Source organism: Danio rerio, chromosome 17 (assembly GCF_049306965.1).
Source record: "Danio rerio strain Tuebingen ecotype United States chromosome 17, GRCz12tu, whole genome shotgun sequence".
Taxonomy (NCBI): domain Eukaryota; kingdom Metazoa; phylum Chordata; class Actinopteri; order Cypriniformes; family Danionidae; genus Danio; species Danio rerio.
The window spans coordinates 17,098,208-17,118,185 of record NC_133192.1 but is presented as its reverse complement, the minus strand read 5'-3'; the positions used below and the strand labels follow the sequence as shown (position 1 = coordinate 17,118,185).

The 19,978-nt window shown below is 36.4% G+C and overlaps 1 protein-coding gene across 6 annotated transcripts in view; it reads right to left on the bottom strand.

The window, feature by feature from the left end:
• gabrr2a (gamma-aminobutyric acid type A receptor subunit rho2a) overlaps positions 1–19,978 on the bottom strand; it is a 68,405-nt gene that overhangs the window by 36,409 nt on the left and 12,018 nt on the right. For 5 of the 6 annotated variants that reach the window (XM_073927501.1, XM_073927500.1, XM_017351674.4 and 2 more), the window contains exons 4-5: positions 13,887–14,300; positions 10,767–10,873 (exon numbers count right to left, since the gene is read on the bottom strand). In XM_073927501.1, the coding sequence (XP_073783602.1) occupies positions 10,767–10,873; positions 13,887–14,014 (235 nt within the window). In that variant the 5' untranslated portion in view covers positions 14,015–14,300. Of the gene's footprint in view, positions 1–10,766; positions 10,874–13,886; positions 14,301–19,978 lie in introns of those variants that run through there. The other variant, NM_001045376.1, reaches the window with a different exon arrangement.

Genomic DNA, 19,978 nt, shown 5'->3' with positions numbered 1-19,978 from the left:
CCCATATTTGGGTTTAATTAACTATCTGTTTGGTATTTTGAGCTGACACTTCATATGGACAGCAGAGATTTATTTCTCATCTTATGAAAAGCAGAAAAAAATATGTCCCCTTTAATAAAGATGTATGACTTGTACCTAGTCAGCTGTCAGATTTGTTATTTACCTGCGACAATCAAAGTGTGAGACGCTCCACGGTAAACGTGTCTGATTTGAGAGCAGATGCACGTCTGCTTGCGTACTCAAGACTGGCAGAACGAGACATCGGAAATCAATTTTTAAGAAGTGATCGGTAGTCATTAATCCCAATGCTGCCATAGCGCTTCATCTTTATTTATTTATTTTGTCAGTATCTGATTTTTATCTGGCCTGAACATTAGTATTGAGAGCAGCATTGCACATATGCAAATCTGCATACAGAAGTAAACAGGGATGTGTGTCATCACACAACATAAGACAAATCCTTAATATGCGTAATCCTTCACATCAAGAAGAAACGCATAGTGGCCCATAATGACCCGTGAACGCGCAGTGAGTGCTATATGTCCTGTGTACATCAACCGATACTCCCCTGGTGGAGGATTAGGCGTAAGCTTTATGCACCATCAGTTAGCCGTCTCTGGATTTAAACCAGACTGCAGTCATGCATTAGCAATTCTCTTTTGCTTCTGAAGTAAATCTCATTTATGCAGTACACAGGGCACATTATACCTGCGCCACCTTTTACTAATCATTGCTTAGGTGGAACGCTGGAATTTGATGGTTGAAACACAGGCCGGAAAGCATTGTTGGATATTATAGGGTTCAACAGTGATAAAAGGTAGTGTTTTTTTTCTGGTGCAAAAGTGCACGATGATTAAAAATAAAATGAATGGAGCTTTGAAAATAAATGGTTTAAATAATTCACAAAAATATCATTGATACAACAATGTAATGTATTTTTTGCTTAACATCTACATCCCAGCAGACACACAACATCATAGGACATTAATGTTAGGTTAGATTTAGGTTGGCGGCATCTAAGGACACTGTGGTTTTGACGTTCAATAACGATGTGAAATGATGATGAAATTTTGTTGATTTGTGTTGGAAAGTGACCAAAATCCAACATCGAGCCAACATCTTAAACAAACGTCATATTGATGTCAAATACTGACATTTATTCGTCAGGTATGGCAGCCAAAATCCATCATCTGATAGACGTCGTATTGGTAAAATCCACACAACATCAAGCTGTAACATCATTAGACATCATTAGCAAACTCTGTGCGACGTTGGACATCTACGTCAGTCTGACGTTGGGTTCTGACGTCAACCTGTTTTTCATTGCCAAACAAATTGCAACGTCCCATGACATTGGGGTACAACGTTAACCTAACCTCATGTTGATGTCCTGTACCTGCTGCTATTAAATACCGATTAAAAAAAACCTCTTAAACCCCGGTTCACAAAAAAAATTTAAAACAGAAAAAGTTCTGCAGACAGTCTTAAAGCACCAACATCTACAGCACAGTGTGGTTTTTATTAATTATTAACAAATTATCAAACGCAACTACTCTTGTTACAAGACATTTTAAAGCAGTGGTTCTCAAACTTTTTCAGCAGAGCCCATTTGTGTAAGGCGAAGCCTTTTGGATCTACCGATAATATTCTTTTTACACCATTGATCATATATTTTAACTAAAATATAGTCAGATAAATAGACCTAAGCATTCTTTTAGTTATTTAAGCAAAACATAAGTCAGGAGCAGCAGACGAGCGCCAAAAACCGCACTGTGCTTATCAAAGAAAAGTCCCCATGCATATAGCAGTGCAGCTCTGAGCTTCTTTTCCTGCATGCAAAAGTATCAACTGTATTTAAATGACACAAACGTAAACCTTAAATTTTGATGTACTTTTGAGCTCAAACTAATAAACAAATACATTAACCTTCAGAATAATGCAGGACACAAAATTAATACTGGTGGGTCTGTTGATTACCCCTCATTACCCCCCTAGCACCATCTGATGGCACCCAGGTTGAGAACCGCTGTTTAAGAGTAACATCTAAATGCAAAGTGGTTGTAGTTTTTCATAAAAGCAGTCGACTTCAAAACCTGCTAAACTTTTAGTGAAAATGTGACCACACCACAAAACTAATAAAAGAAGTTAAGTTTACTTTTGATATCAAGTAACATTCATTCATTTTCTTTTTGGCTTAGTCCTTTTATTAATCAGGGGTGACCACAGTGAAATGAACCACCAACTTATCCAGCTTATTTTTATGCAGCGAATGCCATTCCAGCTGAAACATCCATACACACTCATTCCCACACATACACTACGGACATTTTAGCTTACCCAATTCACCTATACTGCATGTCTTTGGACTTGTGGGGGACACTGGAGCACCCGAAGGAAACCCATGCAAACCCACGGGGAGAACATGCAAACTCCTCACAGAATGTGTGACCCAGTTTGACAGTTTCAAACCAGCGACATTCTTGCTGTAAGCCGATAATGCTACTCACTGTGCCACCGTGACACCTACATTAAGTAACATCTACATGCAAAAAGGAATTTTCAGTCATTTTCACAAAAGCACTTTCAGTTTTTAAGGCCAAATCTAACCTGTGACATGTTCAGAATTTATTAAAAACAATTCCTCTAAAAGGAAAGTTTATTAAAACATATTCTTAGTAATGTCCATGCTAATAGAAGAGCTCATCCATTGTTATTTTGTTTTCAGTGACCACGGGCTCGCTTTTTGCACATCCTTCACAACAAACCTACTCTGTTCATTCATGAAAAACAATTAGTGTTTTTTTTTTTACTGGAATTAGTTTTTTTGCCTAGAGATTTTGCTATTCATTTGCAGATTTTGGTGTCTGAATCACCAAGATAAAATGAATAAAACACATATAAATTAACATATACAAATTAAATATTATTCAACTTTTGTCTTTAAGTTATAATAGATCAATAATAATGTTTAAAATGATTTAAAAATAAAGAATAAAATTCTTATTTTACTTTATTTTTTACAAAAATGCATTATAAGTGCATTTAAAAAATCATTTTGAAGTTTTTTAGGAGAGCAATAAATGTAAATGCCCTTCAAACCCTCGGGTGGAGATCTATAATACGACATGAATCGATGGTATTGGTTGGCAGATGAACTCATTACATTACGTTTTGAACTAGCAGTGAGGTTTTCACCAATGCAACAATGCATCAGTGGCAGAGCTGACAGATCAGTGCATGCGTCTGAGGGGGGGAATATGTTTGGGCTATTTTCATTCCCTTTGCTGTGACCCCCTGCTGAACAAAGAGCAATTCCCAAACGTACGCCGAGTCAGAGCATCCAAATGAGTGACTTTTTAGATACTCTATTCATAGGAGGAACGGCATCAAACGCCAGAATGCTCCTTTTTCTTTGCCCTATATAGGAACACATCATTAAAAAAAGAATAGGGGGTCTGTATGGACTGGCAGGAGAACTTTCATTAGTTCTTAGCCTTTACTGCTCAAACTTTTAAGTGTCGTACAAAGAGAAGCCTTGAGCTCCCCCTTATATCATCCTTTAATACCATTCTAGCCATGCTAGACTAAAAGAAGTGTCTGCATTAAAGGAATAGATCATACAAAAAAAAAATGAAAATTCAGACATGATTTACTTAGCCTCTTCTTTTCAAACCCCTGTGCTGCTATTTTCATCCTTGGATGGTAAATGGACATGTTTTTTTATCTTTACACCATTGCAACAGCAGTTCATAGTGACCATGACAGTCAAAGAGCACAATAAATGTCTTCTGAAGCTGTTATTCTGTAATCATTTTATACGCTTGCACAATAAAAATTACATGTTATGAAAAACAGCAATGCCGTTGGGCCCCAATGACAACATTATTATGAATCTGGACAGCTCATACTTTCAGAACACATAGAGCTCTATTTTAATGATCTGGGTGCAAAGTCTAAAGTGCATGGTGCAGAAGCATTAAGAGCAAGACATGCGCTATAGGTGAATTGGGTAAGCTAAAATTGTCCGTAGTGTATGTGTGTGAATGAGTGTGTATAGATGTTTCCCAGTGATGGGTTGCAGCTAGAAAGGCATCCGCAGCATAAAACATTTGCTGGATTGGTGGTTCATTCCACTGTGGTGAATCCAGATTAATAAAGGGACTAAGCTGCAAATGACTGACTGAATGAACTAATCTAAACTTGTTTTTTATTAAAGCAAATATAAATATACATAGATGAAAAAATACTGTGAACAATAATAACATTGTACAAAAGCAAATTGTCATGAATAAACTGAAAAAGCCCCCTGAGATGAGGCAAGGAGGCAGTGGTTTTTAGAATTATGAAGAAAGTAATAATTTTTGTAATATTTTATTGCATATTATTAAATATTTTATTTAATCCTTTCATTCCTTTTTCATATGTAAAGATATTTGAGTATTGCTGTACATCCTGTGTTTAAGCAATGTGTACAGGTTTAAGGCGCATAACTAGGGCCAGACAGAATCTGTGGAGATGTTTAGCTATTTCTGCGCAGAATTGTGTTAAAGATCTGTGGATTTATGCAGAATTATTTTGGGAGTATCAATAAGGTATAACTAAAACCTTATATATGAAATAAAATGTAATACCTTTTTCGACCTTTATTTAATGTTTACAATGCAAATCCAATTAGATCCACTTATATTTGGTAAACAAAGCAAGTCTCTCATATAATATATCTACTAAAAGATAGAGAATATTACTTTAAAAACTGTATTGAAAATAAATCATATTAATATTTTCATATTAGTCAATAATATTACAGTAATTAATTTAAAAACTGAATAAATATAAATTTACACACGTTTACACAAGTTGATAAATAGACTCAATGAATGGCTAGAAATCTGCTCATGCAGATACCGTGGGCCTACGCATAACTAACGCTGGACTCTATTGCGCAGTTTATTTTAGTTCCTCAAAATAGCAATGCTCCAACAATGCACCTTAACACACCTCCTTTCTAGACCGGAACACCCATGAGTCCACAAAGTGGCGCAAATGGATGTATTATTTAAACAACAGTGTGCAAAGCTATTCAATTAGGGCTGCGTTGGTCTGAATCTAGCAACAAATCTCGCCAAACATGTATTGCGCCAGGTATATGATAGGGCCTATAGACAATATTTAGAGTTCATGTTGACTACTTGTATGAGTTGAAAAGTCTTATTACATTTACATGCCTGTCATAGATAAATCAATATGACAATCAAACCAAAGTCCCTTTAAGGCAAGTCATTTCACTCGGCGGCCCCCTTTGAAATGCCTCTCGGGCAGTATGCTCAGGCATTCTGTCTGAATGGGGAAACATCAAATTCCCCAAAATTGCTTGCCAAGTTTACCACTGAATTTCATATTAGGAATCACCAATAAAATTAAACAACAACTGTGTCTTTAGTTTTATTTCTAAATGTCCAAATCACACAAAATCTGCAGTAAATCATGTCTGGTTCGAGCCTCTACCCCAGAGTATTGTCAGTCTATAGCGTTCGATGATTGGCTCCTGTACTAGTAGGCAGGGGTTTATTCACCATATTGACCATTACTTTACCTTATTCAAAAAGATGTGAAGAGTGACATATCTTATGCATTCTATAGTCTTTGATCAAACCACTAGTATATGAGCAGAAATGTTTGTGGAATTTTTTTATGATGCACTTTTTCAATGTGCTATAGGTGAATTTAATCAACTAAATTGGCCGTAGTGTATGTGTGTGTGAATGCAAGAGTGTATGGGTGTTTCCCAGTGATGAGTTGCAGCTGGAAGGGCATCCGCCACGTAAAACATTTGCTGGATAAGTTGGCAGTTCATTCAGCTGTGGCGACCTGTGATTAATAAAGGGACTAAGCCAAAAAGAAAATGAATGAATAAATGAATGAATGATCCGAACTTTCCATAACTATATTTGTTGCTTTCATCTTTTTTGTTTGATTTAGTTTGATTTTATTTTAAGTTACTCTCACATTCTGAATGCATCTCTTGTGTGCATAATGCAGACATTTATGTCTGATTCTGGCTCAAATCAGTAGGTCAATATTCCAAAAATATTCCTAGAAATACTCTTGGGGAGTGCACAAATTGATATGGGACCGCCTTGGCTGATAGAGAAAGCTTGTCGGACAGTGAGAAGGTTACAGGGTCTGCAGTGCTAATATTTGTAATGGTTAGACGGAAAAAATAATTGTGGTGTCTAAAATATAACACTCTAGACATTTTCATGAATTAACCTCCTGTTTGTTAAACTCTTGTAATAAAAAATAATCCTAACATTTGCGTGTGTGTTCATGCTGATAATTGGGAAAATAGCAAAATAGCGAAATTTATAAACTGAAAAATAACAAAGCTTTAATAGCCTATATCTTTTGACATACATGCGGTCATTGTACTATAAATCTTTTTTATTGTAAGTTATACTTATAGCTTTCTTGTTGATCTACAAAAAAAACAGCTCATACTGAAGCGAATCTGCCTAATCAACAGGTTGTAAAATATGAGACTTAATTTGGAATAGTTAAAGGTCTACATCACCCTCGATTTAGCTCTGTGCAAAGATCTGCACATCCAGTAGATAAATAACAAGAGAGGCAAACGAAGGTCAATGCAGAAACCGAATTATAAAGATGGCCCTGAAGACAACAAGATGCATTAAACTGCTATTTTTAATCAAAGATCACATTAGTAAAAGCTTGGTCCTTCGTTCACACTCATTTTACCAAAAAATTGTTTACGAGATTTTCAGAAAGATTAAAACTAAAAGAAGATGATGTGCCAACTGCTTTTGTCCCATTGGATCTAAGTGTGAGTGGCTGCTTTCATTACATGTTCACTATTGCTAAGATAGCTTGAAGTGTACTGATTGAGTATGTAAATCTTTTAGGCTGTCAAACATGTAGACGTTTAAAACTCTGTCACATTTTAAGACCTTAAAACTTAGGGCCAAAAATCTTAGAAGCAAAGCTGTGACATTTTTTAAAATATGCAAACCTTTAGCCAATCAAACGAACAGGCCTTTATTTCTTAGCCTAGCCTGTTTATACTATGTGTGGTAAAACAGGACAGAAATGAGCCTATTCTGCTGAATTGTGTTGTTTCTGATGTGAAAAAGTCTCGATAACGGCATAAGTATACCTCAGAGAACAGTACAACTAATAAAAAAGTAGTTCAGGAACCCTTTTGCTATATTTAGATATAAACACACCCTCGCATGGATTTGTTTTTGCTTGTAATTTGTTTTATAGGGCCATTCTAACTGCTTTTTAATAGCTTCACCATGCAGTGAATGCTATTGAACTCCTACAGCATGAATGGCACACTCAATAACGTCAGCTTGCACATCATTAAAACAAATTTATGTTATTATAGATGATAAATACCACACACCCCACTTGTTATTAAGACTATCACCATAATCCTCTGAGAATATCTCAGTATGTGGGTTAGGAAAAAAAGGAGAGTGAATAAATAATGACAATTTGCATTTTTTGGGGAAGAGTTTTCTTATTTAAGGATCTCATCTTCCCAGTGGATTAATTCGAACACGCATCCAGCTGTTTCTATGAGATCTGATTGACTGTTAACTCTCCTAACTGTGACAATCTCATTAAAACTTGTGTAAAAAGCTTGAATTGAAGTGTACAAAGCTCCATCTGCCAGGCTAAAGGCTTAAAACTGTAATTGATCTGACTGAGTTTAATATGCTATTGATTTGTTAAAGAAATATGTGAAATCATGTTCAAAGCAAATCCATGTCAGTGCATAAATTAAATCAAAACACACAGACTTCTTACAGACCAACAATCCATTGTTATTCCTAACATGAATTAATGACTAATTCAATTACTGCAGAAACAATATGAGTGGAACGTTTGCCTGAAAATAATTGTGAATTTCAGCAAGAGTTGCATCAACTTTGAGTCTTTTAAAACCCTTTTAATGAAGCTTAGTTTAATTAATGTTTTCAGAACAATTGAAATGACTATTGTCATTTAATTATCATTTCTATGAAAATTACGTGTTTGTAATCTGTATATTGAGTGTTACACAATCACGCATACAACTGCAGCACTAACTGCTACAATAATGTAATGTAATGCAGCATATACACTACAGTACCTGACCAAAGTCTTGTCGTCGACCCCAGATTTAAAAGCAAAATATAATCATTTCACTTCAAGTCGATCATTTAGAAAAGTGGCAGATGAATCATTGAACTGCATCCCAATCATCACAAACACTGCAGAAGACCTATTGGAATTCGTATGGACCCAAGATTCTCATCAGACACGTTTGGTGAAAGAAAAATCGTGGTGTGGGGTTACATTTGGTATGGGGATGTGCGAGAGATCTGCAGAGTGGACATTTGACACAAGACATTTGTGCTGCCCATTACATTACAGACCACAGGAGAGGGTAAATTCTTCAGCAGGATAGCACTGCTCTTCATACTTCAGCCTCCACATCAAAGTTCCTGAAAGCAAAGAAGGTCAAGGAGCTCCAGGATTGGCAAACCCAGTCACCAGACATGAACATTATTGAGCATGTCTGGGGTAAGATGGAGGAGGCATTCAAGATGAATCCAAAGAATCTTGATGAAATCTGAAAGTCCTGCAACAACACTTTCTTTGCAATTCCAGATGACTTTATTAATCATTTATGTAAGTCATTGCAGAGATGTATGGATAAAATCCTCCAAGCTCATGGGAGTCTTACACAATATTAATTAATTTTTCCACTGCACCATGACTTTATATTCTATACTGTACATCATTTCCGTGACAAGTGACAAGACTTTTGTCAAAACAAAGTCAGACCATACTGCATTATCATATTTTATTTTGGTAAAATTAGGTTTTTGCCTTTCATAAAAGCCACTTCTAAAACTAAATGATCAACTACAAGTTAAGTTATTACTTGTTGTTCCTAAAACCTGGATAGGCAACAAGACATCTGCCAGATAGTGTATATATATATATAGTGTATATGAGTCAATTTGCAACTGGTAATGAAGACCATGGTTGGGTAGGATGGGTTCTATTTGGTTAGCAGGGAGAGACCATTATTAAAAAGTGGAGTTTTGGGGGGCAATGCAGGGCCTTCCATAACTTTGTGGGGCCCTACCCAACCATAGTAGTCAAGCGCTGCTACATAACTACAACGTACTTGCATTCAAAAATAAATTCAATGTATTTATGTACTGGTGTCCATAATGTATTGCATGTAACATGGAACACTTCTCATGCTTTTGAAGTGGGATACGGGTAGCGTTAGAGACAGGTTTGATGATTTGGGTATGTTTAAGGGTGGCTTAAGGTGTGAGTAATGGACAACAGTTTAATAAGAAATTAAGTACAGATTTAATTACAGATTTATTTAAATTTCATTATATGGAGGTATTTAATCAAGCATAAGTACAATGTAAACTTGTGTATTTATTCTACAGGTACATTGTAACAAATCATTATTTTCAATGTAAGTACATATTAGTTAAGGCCACCTAATATAAAATAGGACCCAATTTACAGTGTGCTATATTACTTTTGATTAATAATGATCCCAATTTTAGCAAATTCTATGACATTGCAGAGAGCTAAATGTCTTCATTTTTCAGAGTACAAACATCATAAAACCCTAAAAGAGTCAAATGACCAAACTGCAAGATTAATGTTGGTGCTGGAAATCCTTGAAAATGCTTGAATTTTAATCTAGTGTTTTCAAGACTTTGGATGATGTCTTTATAACTGCTTGATAATGTAATAGTGTTGCTTACAAAATAATTTATCTAACTAAATAAGTAATAATTAACTTTAAAATAAGTAATTCAAGAAGTTTCAGTAATTCACTAAGTAATTCAATGTTGGGGTTGGGGCAAACATGATATCAAAAACTGTCCTTGAAATACTATATCCTCTCATATGATATAATGTAATAAAGTATGTATCTGTATGTAAATATGTAATTTACCACACTTGTAAAGTGCTGGAAAAATGTAAAAATGCAGATGAAAAGTTCCTGAAAAACTTAAATTTGACTTTAGAAAAGGTGTAAGAACCCTGAAACTGACATATGCAATGCCCTACACATATTTAAGGATCAGATTCTGCTAAATGTTTCATTTTTTCAGACTCATAAAACTTCATATTCACATCTAGGTTTAAATACAAAGATGTATATTTTGGTCTTGTATTTAAAGAGCTTAACTGTATGTTATATGATGCATTATGAAACTGTTATGTGTCCTATAGTAATAAACAACAATAATCTACATTTACCTGCATAATGCACATTAGATATTCCAGTTCTCCAAATAACATGCACTGCAGTTAAAATCTTAATTACAAGAGCGCATTATAGAGATATTGTTTACCCCTCTAGAGGGAGCCAATGTAGATTTAATGCCCGCTGGACAAACAAAATGACCTGCATGTTTTCCACTTGTGCATACTAAATATGTGTAACCTGTGCAAAACAATGCACCATTATTTAGTGCATTCAAGGTTAATAATATTATTTACAACTACATTTTTTTTTAGCTTTGTCAACAGGATTTGTGTCTTTCTTATTCTCACGCTCCAAGTACAGCAGTCTCATTTTTGTGACAAATCTTCGCAGGAAGTTGACGTTAAACCTTTTATACTACATATCCTGCATTTGAAGATTTTTCAGGCTCCCAACAGAGGTTGTGACACAACTGAAGGGAATCCCAGCTTCAGAACGATGAACTAACCTCCAAACGCAGGCCTCATAGTGAAGTCATGATCATCCACTTTCAGCAGCTGCTCTGTTTTCAGTCGTCGGGATTTCGTCACATCCGGTGGCTTCTTCGCCAGCGACCTGCATGAATTCAAAGTCACAAAAACACTCCGATCAGCCTCTTATATCATGAGTTTGGACAGACACACTATTATTATGTGAAAACTAGCAGAGGTTACATAGAGAGAGAGAAAAAAAAGCAGCATGAACCCTCAAAGTCAATGACGTTTACATAATTTCTGTGAAAAAGCTGCCGCAAAAGTGTAATGACGGATTAAGATCATGCACGCCGCTCGTATCAACAAATTGTTAAGGCAGCGGTGAACTAGCAGCAGCCGGATCTGTTTCAAATGACAGGAAATCTTATCGACAGTGGATTTCACAAAGGCTGCTTGTTCCAGTCAAACAATGAACATAATTAACTCTATAAGTAGTGATGTTATAATCAGTGACAGCAATGAGTAGTCGATTGCCTCACTCCTCACAGCTTCTTGCCATTTGTAATTTCTTTCCTGTAGCGAGTATAAAACAGAAGGCAGCTTGCCATGACTGGCACCCTGTCTGCTCCGATACTGCTGGATGCAAATTTGCTGGCTTTTAGCACTCTAACAACATGGTAATTCTGAAGACGCCGGTTTGTTGTTTGTTTTAATTTCATAGACCCATGAGGCCGTGTACTCATGTCAGCATAGCTTTGTGCCAATGTACTGTCCCCGGCAGATGGGGGAAACGTGCTTGTGACACGTGGCTGTTTGTCTGAGTAAAGAAGCACCAGTTGGAGAGCACGCCAGTGATACGTGTTCGGTTCAGTGGCGGTTTCATTTGTCTGGGTCACGATAATTGCGCCCCGGCCCCTGGCCTCATTTATGGCCCTCTGCTGTCATATAGAAATCAGGCTAATAAAGGTGGTCGAAAAAATTGAGTCTGGGAGAGACATCTGTGGATGAGTGCACGCCATCACCTCAGTTCTTGTGCAACGTTTTCAGAATCAGAAATGGACTTGTACTCAGTCATTATATGATACAGTATATATGATTTATGATATTAACCTAACATCACCGGCTGCAAACCATGTCAACGCCATGGTTGATTAACAAAAGTTATTCTTTACAAACAAGTTTTACAGCCAGGCATTTTCAATTAATTTCTGCTGCTTTCAATAGTTTTCAAAGCTAGCCTTCGTCCATTAAATTCATACAGAATGCCTGTCAAAATACATTGAATTTAATTCATAACTCCAAGGCTAATTTTAATAATGATTTAGTGTGACAACTTGATTAAGGCATTCATGGACTGTCAGAAGGAAACAGCACTTCATGTGACAAGTGCAGCAAAATTTGACAACCATGCATGCATTTTAGGGCTAATTTCTATAATTTTGCATGTCAGTTTGCTATAAATATATTTATATTTACCTAAAATGCAAAGTTAGCTCTTCCCCATACACTGAAAAAAATTATTTAAAGATTATTCTTTGGATTTACTTTTTGTTTTTGAAAGTAAAGTGGCTGTAAACAGTTTATTTGGGCTGAGTTTAGACAAATAAATTAAGTTAAACATGACTAAATATACTTTGTTTGTTTAAATTCAACACATTTAAATAGTATACAACAGTTTTGCAGACATCTTTTTCTTCAGTGTAAGGTTCATGCAATATATGGGTCACAGTGCTTGGAATTTATTGCATAATCACTACTTTAAGATTAATTTTATATGTAACTTCGAGGTATTCCTGGATTTTCAGATTAAATGAGCATGTGATAAACAGCAAAAGATTTATTGTAGAGATCATTTCTATAATTATATTAAAAACTATTTAAAATGGTTGATGTATTAAAAAATATCTGATATAATTCAAAGCTACCTGCTATGTGCGTCAACATCCAAATAATTACATGCAATAACACTACTTAAAGACTAATTTTAATTATACGATCCTTTATAGTGTGACTTCTTGATTAAGGCATTCCTGGATTTCATATCCAGAGACCACGTGACATAACAAAAACTGAACACCAGACAATTTTGGGTTGTTTTTTGCAAATGTGCATATCATGGTTTACAATTGTTTAATTGGTGTAAAAATGCACAATTTTAAGTTAAAGCCAGTTTCATACTGTACAATAATGTGGTACAGAAATAGATGCATAATCTGTAGACTGTAACACTGCATTACACCCTTTAATAAGCATCTTAACAGTCTGGTTGACATTTCTCCTCATGGTTTTCATTACAGCTAAAACAAAACAAAATGCAAAATGTCAGACGTCAGAAACAAAGTTTATCCAAAGAAACTGTTCAAAATAAAATCTTGTAAGTTAAAGGGTTAATACACTACTTGACAGAAGCATTGTCAGTTGAAAATCAGTGAATAAAGCAAAAATCCACAACCAGACTGACATTCAATTTCTCTTTTTATCTCAGTTTGAAAGAATAAATTAGTTTTTGTTGTTAAAAACACATAAGTTATCAATTAACTCTAAAATGCAAAGCTAGCTTTTCCATATAAAACTCAATGTTTGGGTCAAAATGCAAAGAAGTGGATGCATAATCTAAAACTAAGACTACTTTTAGTTATAAACAAGGGTGTAGAACTTGATTGAAACATATTCCTGCAATGTCAGGTGAAAAGATCATTTTATGTGGCAAACAGCAAAACAATAAATAAATAAATAATAAATAAAACAAAGGCAGACATATTTTACAATTACTTTGTATTGCATATCTGAATTATATTAGATCTTTATTATAATTAAATAGACAGTAGCTATTTACTCTCTCTGCTCTCTAAATATTGGTGGTTAACAGTTAAATCCAGTGAGTTTAACTTACTAAAAACGTTCCCCCATCACGCATTAAAGTAGAAATGCAAGTTAAAACAAAATCTCTGAATTTTTGTTACACAACAAAGATGTTTTGAACTTGCTGACAGGCACCTTCAATCATCTTCATTGCCATTACTGCTTCACTAAACACATTGACGCATCAGCATCTTATTCCATCCCCATCAACAACAATGCACAGGTAAGCTATATGTCATCATGCACGAGATGTCAATGCAAGTTCAGCTGTCAAAGACTGATCTGCCACTTACGTCCCATGCTTCTGAGTTTCCACAGCTCCCGTCCACCTCCTCTCTCTCGTGGCGTGTTTATTCCGGCATTCCCCAAACGAGCCCAGGAAGAGCACTAAAATCAGGAGCTGTCTCGCATAAGGCATCATGCAGAGCCGGTGGAAAATCTACAGGTGCGTCCTGAAATCCTGCTTAATCCATGAACGCGGTGGCGGCGGCGGCTCGGGAAGGGCAGCATCTTTCCGTCGTCGGCGCACAAATCGCTGCAGCTCGCATCTCTGGCATGCGCGATGTGTGGATGGTTTAAATATCAGCGCGACGCGACGCGTGCTGCAGCCCCGCGCGGCGCCTGCTGCCTGTCATTGGTTATCAGCCGCACAGCTGCTCTGACCACATGGCATCGGCAGTGGGCATACGCGCGTTCTCCACAGCTGTCTGTGTAGGGTTGGAGGAAAAGAAGGATTAGAAAAGCACATATGACCCGAAAAAGCTCTGCTTCAGGGACTATGCATGCTTTCAATCTAATGCATGAGTGAAATGCATCCGCAAATGCCAAAACATCATCTAAAGTGATCGACGGAATCCCTTTGGCTCGTGGGATCAATGCGACGCAGTTCTGGAAGTTCAGCTCCCTTATCATAAAATAGTACTCTGGCTGCATATTACATAATCTTTCTTGCCTAGTCTTTTTTTGATAGCTACTTTATCTAAGCCAAAAAATAAAAAGTTTATTTTGTGACTTAAAAGGTACGTTTCAAAATATGCGCTCATACTTAAAATTAAATCGAGTTTATGTCGACCAAAACATAAACAATCAGGGGAAAATGTTGGTATTATTGCTTCCGGTAATTAAGCCAACAATATAGTCAGTTATTTGAAAATATTGTTGCTATAATAATATATTATTCATTCATTCATTCTTTCTTTCATTTTCTTTTCAGCTTAGTCCCTTTATTAATCTGGGGTCGCCACAGCGGAATGAACCACCAACTTTTCCAGCATATGTTTTACCCAGCGGATGCCCTTCCAGCTGCAACCCATCTCTGGGAAACCTCCACACTCATACACTATGGACAATTTAGCCTACCCAATTCACCTGTACCGCATGTCTTTGGACTGTAGGGGAAACGGGAGCACCCGGAGGACTCCATACAGAAACGGCAACTGACCCAGCTGAGACTCAAACCAGCGACCTTCTTGCTGTGAGGCGACAGCACTACCTACTGTGCCACCGCGTCACCAAAATATTTTATATATTGTAATATAGGTACAATCGTTTGCGATTTGTTAATTTTCCTTCAGGGCTAAGACCCTAAATTATCAGGGGTCACCACAGTGAAATGAACCGCCTGTTCGTCAGAAGTAAAACTATTATCTTTTTTTTTTATTATTATTGGTCATTTGAATCTGTCCTGAGGTAAACATCTCAATATTACGCAAATAACGAAAAAAGAAGCCACTAAGTGTCGTTTTCAAATGAAGCCTTAGGAAATTAATCATGCTTCACTACAAAAACAAATTTCACCCCACCGGAATCACAAATTAACTATGGTTTGAGCAAAATTTGAGCTACACACTCAAAACATTACTGCTTGTTCATTCCTTCATTCATTTTCGGCTTAGTCCCTTTATTAATCTGGGGTCACCACAGCGGAATGAACCGCCAACTTATCCAGCATATGCGGATGCCCAGCGGATGCCCTTGCAGCTGCAACCTGTCTCTGGGAAACATCCATACACACTCATTCACACTCATACACTATAGGAACAATTTAGCCTACCCAATTTACCTGTACGGCATGTCTTTGGACTGTGGGGGAAACCGGAGCACCCGGAGAATACCCACCCGAATGCGAAGAGAACATGCAAACGCCACACTGAAACGCCAACTGACCCAACCGAGGCTCGAACCAGCAACCTTCTTGCTAAGAGGCAACAGCACTACCTACTGCGCCACCGCTTCGCCCACTGCTTGTTTAAACTACTTATTTAAAAATTAGTTGAAACAACCGTTCTTTTTGCTTGGTTTTTTGTTTTATGTTAAATCAACTTAAAGTTGTAAATGTAAAGTGTATAGTGCATTTATCATGCATGGCCATACACCCAAAGCACTTCACAATCATGAGGCAGGTAGGGGGGGAGCTGAGGTCTCTCCACACCTCCACCAGTGTGCAGCCTCCACCTGGATGATGCGGCAGCAGCCACAGGACAACGGCGCCAGTGCGCTCACCACACACCAACTATTGTGATAAAGTTAATTTTGTGGATGGGGATGATTGGGGGGCCATGATGGGTGAGATTACTCCCCTACTCTTCACGAGAAGTGCCATGAGATTTTTAATGATCCCAGAGAGTCAGGACCTAGCTTTTAACTTCTCATCCGAAAGACAGCGCTTGCTGAGAGTATAATGTTCCCTTCACTTTACTGGGGCATTAGAACTCACAGAGACCACAGGTTGAGCGTAACCCTACTGGCCTTAATTACATCACCTCCAACAGCAACCTAGTTCCATTGTAGTCTCCCATCCAGGTACTGACCAGGCTCAGCTCTGCTTAACTTCAGTGGATAACCTTGGGCTTGCAGGGTGATATGGCTGTGGCAAAACCTAATTACCTAATTTCTGTTACGACAACATGAATGAATTGTGTGGGACCCAGTATTTTTTCCAGTGCAGTAGTACAGGGGCGCCCCCAAGGGGTGGCCAGGGGTGGCCACGGCCACCCCACGGTAAACTCTGGCCACCCCTGTGGCCACCCCAATATAATTTTGCTGTTGACATTATTGATTTAAAATGTGCTTATAAATTCCCAATATTTAAATAAATAAATAAATAAAATGCAGCCACTAAATTATTGTTGGTGTTAATGACGTAGCTCTCCCCCTCTGGTTCAATGCTGGTGAAAGCAAACTGACGCATGCGCGTAGAAAACCATTCCCGCACGCACTCCTGTGTGAATCCCGGTTGGTTGTTTCCATGCACGCCAATAAAATAGGCGCCGCTCATGTGCCGTGAAACCGGAGTAACAGCCCTTTGTGCAGAGGTGTCGGCACGCAGCGAGTTTTAAAAGTCGACTAAAGTTTATATAATATGATGATTATGATGATGATGATGATGTTACTTTCACTAAGCATGGCTTTAAAGCAGAAAGGATGGATAATGAGTCAGGGAGGTAAGACTTCATAACATGATTTCTCAGCCATGATCTGGTCTAAGACCACAGATAATTCTTTAGAATTGTCATAATTAATTTTCATGCAAAAGGTTTCTTAAGTGATCTTGGCATATCACTCCAGTTGTTTTCCAGTAATATTTGGGATTGATTTCTTTTTTATTATTTAGAATAATAATTGTGTAATAATGTTAATATTAATTGTATTTATTTAGAATAAATATAAATAAATTGTTATGTTTATTAAATAACAAATCTGACAATTTAAGAGAGGTGGGGTGTATAGGGTGGTTTGCCAGGGTGTCATTTAAACTAGAACCGCCACTACCCTCCCCGATCGTCGTTGACAGCATGAACACACCTTCAATAGACAGCAAAGGCAATTTAATATTTACCTTAAGGTACAGTATATCAATAGAAGAAGTTGCATTAATAAAATGGCTCAAAATAGTGAGTGCGTATAGTAATGCCTTTTGTTCAGTTCAGGGTCACCACAGCGGAATGAATCGACAACTTATCTAGCATATTTTTACACAGCGGATGGCCTTCCAGCTGCAACCCATCACTGGGAATAATAAACTCATTAATCTTCATTAATTTTAGACATGGCATATACCGTATGATGTACAATAAAAGCACGTAAAAAAAAGTTATTTATACAGTATATATATATATATATATATATATATATATATATATATATATATATATATATATATATATATATATATAAGTGTTTTTAAACTAAACATAGATTTTTATTTGGTTTGACCATGTACTTCAAGGAATAAATTGCAATATTTCAAGAAGAATTAATTAAATGAATAAAAACTACATTATTTCATTTACCAGAAACAAAAATATAACATTACACTGAATTCATAATTTTTTTAGTGTGCCACCCCAAGATTTGGTGCGGCCTCTTCTGGCCACCCCTAAGAAAATTTTCTGGGGGCGCCACTGCAGTAGTATAACATGGGATTTGTGGTTAAACTGTGGTTATACAAATGGTATACAAGCATGTTAACACTATTTTATATATTTATTCATTTATTTATTCACTTTAAATTTTTGTAATTTACCCAGATCGATATGGGAGTTTTGCATTGCAGATTTTAATTTACTTCATAGTTATATGTGGACAACTCAAACACTATTTACCTCAAAGATACATTTTGAAGCTTAATTTTTTTTTTTTTTTACGTAGGCCTGAATTGCTAGCAGGTAACTGCAGGCTATATGTTTTTACAATCCCTTTGGAAGTTGTAGCCCTTATTTAGCAACATGCATAACAAAGTTTTATCAAGTAAAATTAACCACAGACCTTATTTTACTCACAAATCCAAAACCTCTGTTCTAAAAATACATAAAAACAATCCCAGGGGAGGCCATGGCTTGAAAATGCTTAGTCTGTTCCGGATTTTAGGACTACAGACAGAACAGCTCTTATTTGGATGGAAATTATTCTTCCAAGTTAAATGGATGGGAAGAAAATCATGAAAAGATTGGTATAACTTCCACTGATATAATCAGGTCCCTTGTTTCAACTGCTTAAAGATTTGTAATATCATAAACATTATATAAACCATTCAATGAATTGAATTTCTTTTATTCTAACAAGAACAACAAAGAGCTATTTATATAATGATCTAATAAACTCTGACAGGAACAACTCAGAGATTGAAAAGGAATCAAACCATCATAGTCAACCTCTTTTCCCACTGTTTCTTCTATTTGTAATTTATTTCCTGTTGAGAGAACATCAGACAGAAGGCAGTTTGCCACGACTGGCACCCTACAGTAATACGGCTGGATTTTCTTTTCTTAATTTGCATGCTCTTTGCATTCACAACAAGACAAACTGCCTCCTCTCAGAGATGGCCGCAATTCCAAACGTTTCTCTTTGAATGCTAATGATGCAGATTTGTAATGACAAATTTGACACACTACACGTGAATTATGTTAGGAATAATTAATAACACGAATGCTCCCATGCATATTTGGAACACAATGTTGTATAATGTATTAATAATGCATTAGTAAATATTTAAAGTACATCTATTTAATATAAAAGCAATGGTAAAAATTGGAATACAATCAAAAATTACATTGCTTGTTTATTTATTTTTTTTTGTTCGCTCAATAATCTTTACAATAATTTCACTAAATATTTTATATTAAACTCGCTAAACTTTGCATTCCCAGAGACACATTGCATTCACACTCAAATCATTAGCATTCCCTCAAGAAACTTTGACTTTGCAAACAAACTTTTGGTTCCCCGCTTGGAACTTGTGCAAAAAAAGTTTGTGCAAAAAAAAAAAAAAAAAAAAGTTTACTTTGCCCAAAGAGTCTTTACATTTGTGCACATAAGTTTTGCCCCATAAGACTTTGGATTTGTGCATTAAAAATCCCCAAAGAGTCTGTTAAAGTACTTAAAAGTCAAGTAAAAAAAAAGAGAAATACTTCACAGTGAAAATGAAGCCATTAATGATGCCAGTAAGTGAGCAATTTTAACAACACTTAAGTTAAAGATGCAAAAGTCCTCAACACCTATAAAACAGTGAAAAACAAGAACCAGTTGATTTGTTCATTTTATAAATCCAAAACACAACTGAACAACTTCATATTGCAATAAATCAAGGTCGCCACCAGTGGTGGAAAGAGTACTGAAAAATCACACTTAAGTAAAAGTACCATTACTTGACCAAAAATGTAGTGCAAGTATAGAGTAATAGTATCTGTTGTAAATATTACTCAACGTATGAATGGACTTTTTAAAAGTACTCAGTAGTGAGAAGTGAGTATTATGCTGTGAAAAGCTGATGCGTTTACATGATTCTTGTGGACGCGTAAACATAACATTCTCTAGTGCATTTAGTTATTGTTTTAGGCCATTTTGGTCATCATACAGTAAACATCAGCCATCTTCTCATCAGTGA